Genomic DNA, 10,966 nt, shown 5'->3' with positions numbered 1-10,966 from the left:
ACAGCAATTGCGTGATCTCCTTTGGGCACCTTTTGGAAGGTAATAGGCTGCCCCTCTCCAGAAACTCAAGGTCGACCTGGCCAGTGTGATGGAGGGATGTGTGTGCCTTTGGAGCTCACCTACCGCAGGCCTACAGGCGACAAGCTGGGGTGAGCCTTTCCACATGCCTTGGGTGTGGCAGAGAGCAAGGGAAGGTCAAGTTCAAGGCCAAGGCCAAGGTCAAGGGCACCCTTGCTCAGCAATGGTGCTTTGCCCATAGTTGCCCAAGAATGTTTGGAACAGAAGTTCTGTCCCTTTTGGTTTCCTCTGCAAGTCCAGGTATGAATCAATAAAGTGACCTATAAATCCCAGCTCTGTGGTCCATGTGCTTATTCCACATCCGTCGCAATTCTGCTGTAATTGCTTGGGAATTAGGGAGGAGGATTGTCTTCCAAGATGGAGCAGACTCTCTCCCAGCCGGTTCTAGCCTGGTTTCAAGACTGTCATGCCCTGAGAATGGACTGTTATCCATCTAGCACTTCCGTCAGAGTTCTCAAAACAATCTTAAGTTTATTTTATTGTCATTGCACCTTGTACAATGAAATTAAATGCCATCTTCAGAGTATATTATAATTATTTTAAAAAACCCACAAATATACACATACATCCTTCCCATTCTATACAATTGAATTGAAATGCATTACTATTGCACTGTACAGTAGAATAGTGGCATATTCCTCAACTCCTCATCTCAATAGGCAGAATCATCATCGCCAGAGATAAGTCCCACCATTACTGGATCATCTGCAAATTTAGTAATAGCATTACTAGTGTGAGTGGGAATGAAGTCATGCACATAAAGAGTATAGAGTAAGGGACTCAACACGCAATCCTGTGGTGTACTTGTGTTAAGAATAAGGGCTGAAGAGATATGATTATCTAATCTGATCCTCTGAGAGTGGCCAAACAAGAAATCCATAATCCAAAATCTTGTGGCATTACATTGGCTGGGGGGTCAGGGGGGTTGGGTTGGCAGATGAAGTTATTGCTTTGTACTTTGTGTGGACTTTTTCAGATTTTGTCTGACTTTATTGCAACTATGATCTCTCAGTAAAATTATTTTGATTCACTTCAATCTTGCTTTCCCGAGGGACCAGCTGGAACAGGTTAGCATTCTATATGCAGTCTTTCTTTTTTGCTCAATTAAGTTTTTAGCAAATTGTTAGATTTGCCATTTCCCTTTGTCATATAAGCCTTCAATAACACAATTGTTAGATTTGCCATTTCCCTTTGTCATATAAGCCTTCAATAACACAAGGTTTTATTTTTTAAAGCTATGTTTAATAAGTATGCAAAGAAATATAATGTATTTTTATTTGCATATAGAAACAATCAGGAAAAATTCAACTAACTGAAACATTATTCAGACCTGTATGAATAAATGTTTTGTGCCATACTTGCAAGAATACTGTATAATTTCATGTTAATCCTTTGAATCTATGGACTCAATGGAAATGTCATGCATTGATTAAAAAGTTGTTCAGTATTATTTTTCGATAAGAAAGAAAGGATCAATATTATTTTTACCTGATAATGAAAAAGTACATCTCGTGTTCTACCGCAGTCTACTAAAACCTGAAGGGGAGGCCACCACTCGGCCGTGACCACTGCCATTACCCAGCCCTATGGAGATAAGTGGGGAGACCCATTACAAAATGTACCAGATGTTGGATTCCTGATCACATAGAGGTGGGTTGCAATACCTGATCTGATGGAAAGGACATCCCATCACAGAGGCCTCCTGGGTAGAGAGTAGGGATGTAAGGGCAGCCTGACTGGTTAAGAAATTCCACAAAGAACATCTTCACAAACCTGGGGGGTGGGATTCTGGAGGTCAGATGTAATGGTCTGCTGACATATCTACTCACTGCTTATACTTACTGTCTTCCAGGTGTGTCCCTGGTAGAGGGGAACTACCTGTCAAATCCCAAATCCCTGGGGTCTGCCATACCTGGGGAGGAGGTGATGGTTGGCGAATAAAATAAATAAGGTTATACTTGAGGTAACCCAGAGACTGGCAAAAAACCCTATATTTGAGTCTTTTCTTGATGTTACCTCTCTCATGAATGCTGATGCTGCATTCTTTTCTGAAGATGTAAAAGTATTGTCCAGCAATCCCAAATGTAGAAGGTTTGGCAATGACTGCCCTAAAAAATCTGACATGGTACTGATCAGCATTGCAAGTGAAAGAGTGTACAGCAGGGTAAGCAAAACAGGAGAAAACTCTTATGCTAATCTCTAGTGCAAACCTATGGCACATGTGTCACAGGTGGCATGCGTAGCCATATTGGAGGGCACGTGAGGCATTGCCCTATGTCTCCTTCAACAGGCATGTGTGCACTGGCCAGCAGATTTTCAGCCTTGAGAAAGGCCATTTCGCCCTCCAGATGCTTTAGGGAAGCTTCCCTGAAGCCCTGGAGGCAAAAAAATACCCAACAGACAAACTGAAGTTCAGAAAAACACACTTCCGGTTTGTAGATTGGGTGATCTTTTTCTCCTTTGGGCAGTGGTAGGAACCCACTGATGATGTAATTTTTGGTGATTTTTTCCCCCAGCGTGTCCATGTCAGAAGAAGCCCTCCTGCCCATCCTTGTCTTAATGCTGGCCTTTATTTTTTGTCCGAAGCACAGCTGAGAAGCTCCTTCTCAGGAGACTCCAGAAAAAAAATCATCGAAAATTGCATTGTCAGTGGGTTCCTACTGTTGTGACTCTCTGGACCACACTGGTAGTAACCCACCACTGCCTCTGGGGCTTCAGAAAGGCCTATGCGCATTGCGTGGGTGCAGTGTAGGGGTGCACATGTGTGGGGGGAGGGAAGGGGAGTGGGTATGTATAGACATGCTAGCATGCCCACATACCCCCTTTTGGCACACAAACCAAAAAAGCTTTGCCATCACTGCTCTAGTAATTAGTGGGCCTCTTGCAACTTGTCATAGGATCTCCACATTCTTCAACTCATTGACCCATTCATGAAGCTTCTAATGATGGTGCTGATGGAGATGGAGGAAGAGGTGAGCTGATGAATTATTGTAAAGTAAAAATACTAGTACTAGTGATAAAATCATAGAGAAACAAGAATTTGGCATGTACATATATTTACAAACATCTTTGCAATGAAACAAAGCATGCCTTTACTTCAAAATAGTCTTGATTTTTATGAAAATCCCTTTGTTATGTTGCTTTGTGTTATTATCATCCAGACCAATGTGTGTGTTAATGAGCACCAGGACATCAGGATGCTCACTATTTGATCTGCTGGATTTATTGTGCTGTGAAAGTTTCAATTATAAATGTTAACAACATTACTTACTACCATGGAAGCTAAAAGAAACAACTGAGTAAATATTTTTACTCAAATATAAACTAGGAAATCAATGCACTTTTATGTGCTCCATCTGTTTACTAAGATATCTCAAAATCTTAGTTTATGTAACAATTGTCTTCTTCTAAAGAAGGTCCTGGGTGTGATGTGTAGGTTACATTATTTTTGTGATATTCAAATTCATTAAACTGAATTTCATGCCATAAATTAATAAACAGTTTTGCTGTTCCTTCTCCTAGTATCACAACACCATTAAAATCCAGCAAGATTGTGTTTTTAAAGACTGCCTAATAAATTGGAGTTCCATTTGTCAAATTCAGTTATGTCTGTGATTTTAGTGATTTATTTAGTGATTTTATTCAAATTTTCTTTTAATTTCCAGGTAACCTTTTAGTAGTTTAATCTTTATTAAATCATATTAAGTACTTGGGATCCTAAGTATAGAGCAGCTAAGATGTCACTTCATTTTATATATAAAACATAGCAATCATATGAGAGCCTCCATGATAATTACTAAATCAAGATTTAATTATCTAAGTTTTCGGAAATTGCTCATATTTGCAACAGTGTCCCATGCAATTTATTGGTGAATGCAACTTTTTTAAAATGTTTTTTTAGTGATCATACTGTATCATGTATCAAAATCATGATTAACACTGCATCATCTCTGCAAATAACATATTACATTAGTGTAATAGTCTTTTTTTCTAAAGCAATTATTCAGGAAGTCACTATACAATTAAAAGGTAATTTGTTACAAAAAAGACAAGGGATTCAAATATCCAGTCCATCTGCATTGTTCCTGATTATTACTCTCTACTATTGCTGTTCTCTGATCCTTGCAACATTCTGTTAGAATAAATTTGAATTAGATGCATAATGCTATCAAGTGGCATGAGACAATTTTACCCAATATTCCATAAAGCAGATGATTTGTCCTAATTAATTTGATATTGTAAAACCACTTCTAAATCAAGTGATGTGCTAAAAGGAGTTGGACTGAAGAAGAAAAAAAGAACTTGATCTAATACCATTTAAAAGTCTTAACCAAGTAGTACAAAACTCTAAGCCTCTCCAGACAGCATATTTCAAAGTATATTTTCTGATATCTCAGAACAGCCACGGTTATGGAATTGAAACTGTTTGCATTTTCAGCAACAAAATATGTATTTTTTAAAAATCCAAACTGCTTCTTAGAGGAAGTGCTGTTCAATCAGTCATCCAAAACTGACAGTCTTCCTACCAATACCACCTCCATCACGAAATTTATTACTATGCCCCACAGTTAGGCCCTTTGGCATTTCTATAATTTTAAAGTGAAAGATATAAACTCTTTCACTGATTAAGGAATGGAAGATATGTATTTAAGAAATGAAAAGATGGAGCAATATGTTTATATAAGCTCTAGATTTTCATTATAATTTTAATCTTATAATGATATTAAATGGATCTTATTTTTAACCCTTTTCCTTGTTTTCTTTTTCTCCCATTGTGCTCAATTTGCTTGAATTACTCTATAATGAATGTAGTGATTATTAACACAAATATGTTGTTTTGATTGTTCTGTTTGATCAATTAAAATTGAAATAAATAAAAATAACACCTCAGCTCCTTCACCTGAATTGGGTAAAATCCAGGAGTGGGTCCCAATTTTTTTTACTACTCTGTGGGAATGGCTTATTTTGTGGGCATGGCTTGCTGGCCATGTGACCAAATGGGAGTAGCTTGCTGGCCATGTGACTAGGTGGGAGAGGCTTGCTGGTGATGTGACCAAGTGGGCATAGCTTGGTGATCATGTGACCGGTGGGCATGACCTGATGGTCATCTGACCAGGTGGTTCCCTTCAAATTATGTTAATGTTAATGTTTTTTTAAAAAAAATAGTACAGGTTATTTTCCACTAGACAACAATATTGAACCAAAATCTCACAAACCATGGGCCAAAGATGTTCAAACTTGGCAACTTTAAGACTTGCGGATTTTAGGTAGCACTCTCAACTTAAATTTGCCACTAATCAATCTAATTTTAGTCTTTCAATAGTAATTTTAATTGTAGTTCAATTATAGAAACAGGATATTTTTTTAAATATATTTTTAAATTTCAGCATTTTAAAATGCCTTCCTATTACCATGTCTTCCCAGTTTAAGAGTCCAATTTTCTGTATTTTAAAAGATTTATTGTTTTTCTCTCTTTGGTTCTTTTCCTTCAGGTCTGGTATTTTTGTTAAAATGCTTAATCACCACTTTCACAAATAATATGAGCGAATAGTTCTAAATTATTCCTTGGAGTTAGGTTTTAAGTGAAAGGAATCCTCTACCCCAGTTCCAGTCACTGTTCACCTACTTCTCTCCAGCACCAGTCTTAGTTGTTCCTCAGTTGTCCCAGCTATCTTTAGACTGCCTCTTCTCTTCGCAATGGCTGAGAAGGAAAAAGAACCCCCGGTCAGACAGGAGAGCTGTGATTCTCTGCAACCAAACAGGGCACCCCTCTTTGCTTCACCATTCCTACCGGGTGGCTTTTGGTGCCTTTCAGGGCCCACCAACTAGGAGAACTCTGCATGGGAGCATAGAGACCTGCTCTGCAGGTTCAATCCTGCCACAATGTCAACCAGAAACCTCCTACTTAAATACATTATTAAAGTCATACTCCATGTATTTAAAAATTTTCACATTCTGCCACATGGAAAGCCATAATCCAATAACTATTGTAGTGGCTCTGAAGACCATACCTCTGAGACACTGCACAGAGAGATGCCAGAACTTGCCTTCCTGCTACAGAGGTATTTCAATAACAGAACTGTCACAAGTCATGTTTCTCAAGAAACATGCTTATTTCATATGTGGAATTGAGACGGGCTTCTTCCAAACAGAAAAGTAGACCTTTTATCACTAGAATTGATTCCATCTCCCGTCTGGCATATATATGATGTTAGGAATCACTCTTTCTAATGAATTGAAGAGATGACACTGAGTTTCAGGGACACAATTTTCTGATTTCATGCTATGGAAACATTTGTGCATTTAATGCTATGGAAACATTTGTACTGATGCACATTACCATATGCCTTTTTTATACTGTTGAAACAGATTTATCCTGCAGAAGGAAAAACACTGCAGCTGTGATAGTGCTCTTAGGTTGTCCTGGTATGCAAATACTTATTGGGGATCCTGGTTTTGGGCAGCTTTTTAAGCACGGAGAAAAGGCCACTCCCCTCTGCAAGTCGCCTGTGCATAAAGGGATTGAAGAGTTTTCTCAAGTACTGGGAAGTTGAGTACATGGCAAAACTGAGTTTTACATTATTTTAGATTCTGAACTTGCCTAATACTTGCAAGGCACCTTAATTTCTTCTCAGCCGTTGAAAAAAAGAATAGACCCTGCCCAATTATTCTCAAGTAGAATGTTAAATAATACAGAGCAGAAGGATTTGCTTTAATCATTGTTTTCTTTTCGAATATGATCTTATATAGTGGGAGCATTGTTGCTATTTTTTCCATACATTCTTCATATAAAAAGAATTCATTATAATGGTCTTAAAATGAAGTAGCCACAGAAGAAGTGGAGCTATACAAGTGTGTTTTATCTTACTCATATACAAATAAAGGGGTTTCTGTGAATTTTGATTAGGCTACATATAACTTTTAAGCATAATGTCTTGCAATTTAATTTCTCCAAAGCAATACAGTGATCCCTCGGTTAGCGCGGGGGTTACGTTCCAAGACCTCCCGCGCTAACCGATTTCCGCGTTATACTGGATGCGGAAGTAAAAACACCTTCTGCGCATGCGCGCCCTGGCCGCACATGCGCAGAAGGTGGAGCGACGCAAATTCGGAGGCTGGCAATGCAATGGTGATTTTTTTCGGGCTCCTTGTCGCTACCCCCCGCCCGCCCGATTCGCCCCGCTCACCGGCTTTCTTGGGGCAGCGCTGGCGGCAATGGCAACCCTCCCTCCTTCCCTTCTCTCCTTCCTCTAACCAGCTTACTTGGGGCAGCGCTGGCGGCAATGGCAACCCTCCCTCCTTCCCTTCTCTCCTTCCTCTAACCGGCTTACTTGGGGCAGCGCTGGCGGCAATGACAACCCTCCCTCCTTCTCTTCTCTCCCTCCCTCCTTCTCTCCCTCCCTCCTTCCTTCCCTCCTTCTCTTCTCTCCCTCCCTTCTCTCCCTCCCTCCTTCCTTCCCTCCTTCCTTCCCTCCTTCTCTTCTCTCCCTCCCTCCTTCCCTTCTCTCCCTCCCTCCTTCTCTTCTCTCCCTCCCTCCTTCCCTCCTTCCCTCCCTCCCTCCTTCCCTTCCCTCCCTCCCTCCTTCCCTTCTCTCCCTCCCTCCTTCCCTCCCTCCTTCCCTCCCTCCCTCCTTCCCTTCTCTCCCTCCCTCCTTCCCTCCCTTCTCTCCCTCCTTTCTCAAAAAGCACTTAAACTGTAACTGTACCTGTACTGTGTAATGACAGAATAAAACCCCCCAGCCCTCACCTGTGTTTGAATTTCATTCATTCACTCAGTCAGTCATTCATTCATTCATTCTTCTGTACAGACTGTGTGCCACTCAGTCCCAACACTTTTAACGCATAAATTACCATTTCCCATCCCCTTAATTACCATTACTGTACACATTGAATAAGACTCTTAAGTTATGAACAATAACATATTTATTTACATTTTTTGGGGTGGGGTGGGGGTTAGCATAACTGGGATACAGTAACTAGGGATCTTCTTCTATCACCATTTCTACAATGGACGCTGCAGGTGATGGTGTGACAGACCTCTTGGTTTTTGTGACAAACATGGTCATGGGCAGTTGTTGGCGCCGTTTCTTTTTCTGGGCTAACATGGATCTGTATGGTGCAAAGATGTTGTCAAGGGAGGCGTTAAACTGTATAGAGCGAGTCATGTTGGGATCCCAAAGTTCCACCATGCGTTGTACATTTGAAGTAGCTCTGTTCAGTTCTGCAAGCCGCTCAAGCGTTAGGCCAACATCTTCTTCTTCCTCAGCTTGTTCAGCTTCCGCTTCCTCCTCTTCTTCACTCGCTGACCTGGTCAGCTCCTCCAGATCTTTGTCTGTCAGCGGTAGGCCATGCTCATCAAGCAAACCATTGACTTCCTCTGGTGTCATGTCAACGAAGCCTTCTCCACCCAGTGCCTGTGCCAGCTTCACAGAGGTCTGGACTGCAGCATCTTGGATTTCTTCGGGAGCAAATCCCTTGTAATCATGCACCACTTCTGGCCACAATTTCCTCCAGCAGGCATTCATTGTCTGTGTCTTCATATCCGTCAAGGCATTCTGAATGTTCTTCAGACAAGATGCAATTGTGTACTGACGCCAGTAGGCCTTCAATGTGAAGTTGTCATCAGCATCCATTGCTTCCACGATGCTTCCAAGAGAATTGCGCGTGTACAGTGCCTTAAATGCACGGATAATACCTTGATCCATCGGCTGGATAAGCGATGTGGTGTTTGGTGGCAAGAATTCAACTTGCACCCCATCATGTTCATGGTCCAGGTGATCATGGCCGCCAGCATTGTCCATTAGGAGAAGCACTTTGAAATCAAGTCCTTTGCGAGCCAAATACACCTCCACCTGTGGGATGAAGCAGTGATGAAACCAGTCCCGCGTGAGGGGTTTTGTAATCCATGCTTTAGCATTATGCATCCAGTACACTGGCAATGCATTCTTATTTCTGTTCTTGAGGGCTCTTGGATTTTGTGACTTATAAATTAGCCCTGGCTTCAGCAAAAAGCCTGCTGCATTCCCACACATGATCAAAGTCACTCGATCTTTCATGGCCTTAAAGCCAGGGGCTTTGGCTTCATCTTGCATCAAGAAAGTCCTTGAAGGCATCCTCTTCCAGAACAGGCCTGTTTCGTCCATGTTGAACACCTGTTCTGGAAGGTAGCCCCCTTCTGCAATTAGGTCTTTAAACGTGCGCTGGACAAAGTTTTCTGCTGCACCTGTATCTGCTGAGGCAGCTTCTCCGTGCAATGACACACTCTTCAGGCCATAGCGCCGTTGAAATTTCTCAAACCACCCTTTGCTTGCTGTGAATGTGGCTGGGGCTGAGGCTGAGGCTGAGGCTGCAGAATGACAGGAAAGGGAGAGAGAAGTGACTTGAATGAAAGCATAAAGAGTAAATGCCCACCTCCTTCCCTCCTTCCTTCCTTCCCTCCCTCCTTCCCTCCCTCCCTCTCTTCTCTCCCTCCCTCCCTCCTTCCCTCCCTCTCTTCTCTCCCTCCCTCCCTCCTTCCCTCCCTCTCTTCTCTCCCTCCCTCCTTCCCTCCCTCTCTTCTCTCCCTCCCTCCCTCCTTCCCTCCCTCTCTTCTCTCCCTCCCTCCTTCCCTCCTTCCTTCTCTTCTCTCCCTCTTTCCCTCCTTCCCTTCTCTCCCTCCCTCCTTCCCTCCTTCCCTCCCTCCCTCCTTCCCTCCTTCCCTCCTTCCCTCCCTCCTTCCCTGCTCCTTCCTTAAAAAACACTTAAATACAGTATCTAATGACAGAATAAAAAACCCCAGCCCTTACCTGCGTTTCCCTCATCTGCATCGCCTTCTTCTGTGTCTTCAAGACGGTTGTACAATTGTTGTGCCTTGGTTCTTATAGTGTTGGTATCCAAAGCAATGCTCTTTTTGCGGCAGTCTTGTACCCACAGGGACAAAGCAGCTTCCATCTTCATAAGCCATTTGTTTCTAGGCGTCACCATTCTTTTTGCAGCCTTGTTGAATGCCATCAGAGAACTTTGCCTTATCTTTTTCTCGTCGTCACGAATGGTTCGCACACTCGATTCGTTGATCCCATACTGCCGACCAACATCTGCATAAGAGCGTCCCTCTTTCAGCATGTCCAAAATGTCAATTTTCTCTTTAATTGTGAGTATCCTCCTGGTCTTTTTAGCGTCGCCGCCAGCACTCCGTGCACAACGCTTAGGAGGCATCTTCCAACAAGTCTGAACAAGTTCCAAAAGTTCAGTTGCAAAGCTTTTTTTTTTTTGCGTTTGCAACGATTGGTCGAGATTTTGGCCAATCAGCAATCAGTATGACGTCATCGGGCGGGAAAAACCGTGGTGTAGGGAAAAAAACGCGGACTTATTTTTTAATTAATATTTTTTGAAAAACCGCGTTGCAGCGTTTTGCGCTAATCGAGAACGCGTAAATCGAGGGACCACTGTATACTTCATCTAAGTGAAATAGATGAATTGTATGGGTGTCATTCCAATGCTTGTAAAAATGATGAATGGGAATTATTCTGCATATATCTCTTCTTAGAATAACATTATTGCTTTTCAAAATTGATTATCACATAAACATAAAAACTGAACATTGAACATTTCCAAATTCTGTAGCTCCATGTGAAAGAAAGAAATTGTCTCTTAAAATAATGGAACAATTTTCTAGAAAATACCCATATTCACGTTTGAGTATCATCACTGCAATAAAAAGTTGACTTGCTTTATTAAGTCCATGAATAGCATCAAGGACACAGAGAGATTTCTTAATATGAAAGTTAAGCTGATGCCTTTAATTCCATGTATAGAACCTAACATGAATGAGAATGAGTTGTGTATTCTTTTCTAATGATAATGCATGCTAGAATATGTATTCACCTTCATTATATCTTTTAGAGTGAAA

General features: G+C 41.5%; 1 protein-coding gene across 1 annotated transcript; it reads right to left on the bottom strand.

Annotated features, from left to right (window-relative positions):
• Nucleotides 1-7,986: 7,986 nt before the first annotated feature.
• LOC139167340 (tigger transposable element-derived protein 1-like) lies at nucleotides 7,987-10,259 on the bottom strand. The gene is made up of 2 exons (XM_070751808.1): nucleotides 9,864-10,259; nucleotides 7,987-9,418 (listed from the first exon to the last, which is right to left on the bottom strand). The coding sequence occupies exons 1-2, from the start codon at nucleotides 10,177-10,179 to the stop codon at nucleotides 8,055-8,057; spliced, it is 1,680 nt and encodes a 559-aa protein (XP_070607909.1). The 5' UTR covers nucleotides 10,180-10,259; the 3' UTR covers nucleotides 7,987-8,054.
• Between the last annotated feature and the right edge of the window lie 707 nt (nucleotides 10,260-10,966).

Source organism: Erythrolamprus reginae, chromosome 4, assembly GCF_031021105.1.
Source record: "Erythrolamprus reginae isolate rEryReg1 chromosome 4, rEryReg1.hap1, whole genome shotgun sequence".
NCBI classification, from domain to species: domain Eukaryota; kingdom Metazoa; phylum Chordata; class Lepidosauria; order Squamata; family Dipsadidae; genus Erythrolamprus; species Erythrolamprus reginae.
This window is presented reverse-complemented; position numbering and strand designations above follow the sequence as displayed.

Bases quoted from the DNA above. Each gene is read 5' to 3' on its own strand.
- LOC139167340 (XM_070751808.1), bottom strand. From the start codon at position 10,179: ATGCTGAAAGAGGGACGCTCTTATGCAGATGTTGGTCGGCAGTATGGG. The intron at 9,419-9,863 runs GTAAGGGCTGGG...CTGCAGCCTCAG, and splicing joins TGCAGATGAGGGAAACGCAG to CCTCAGCCTCAGCCCCAGCC.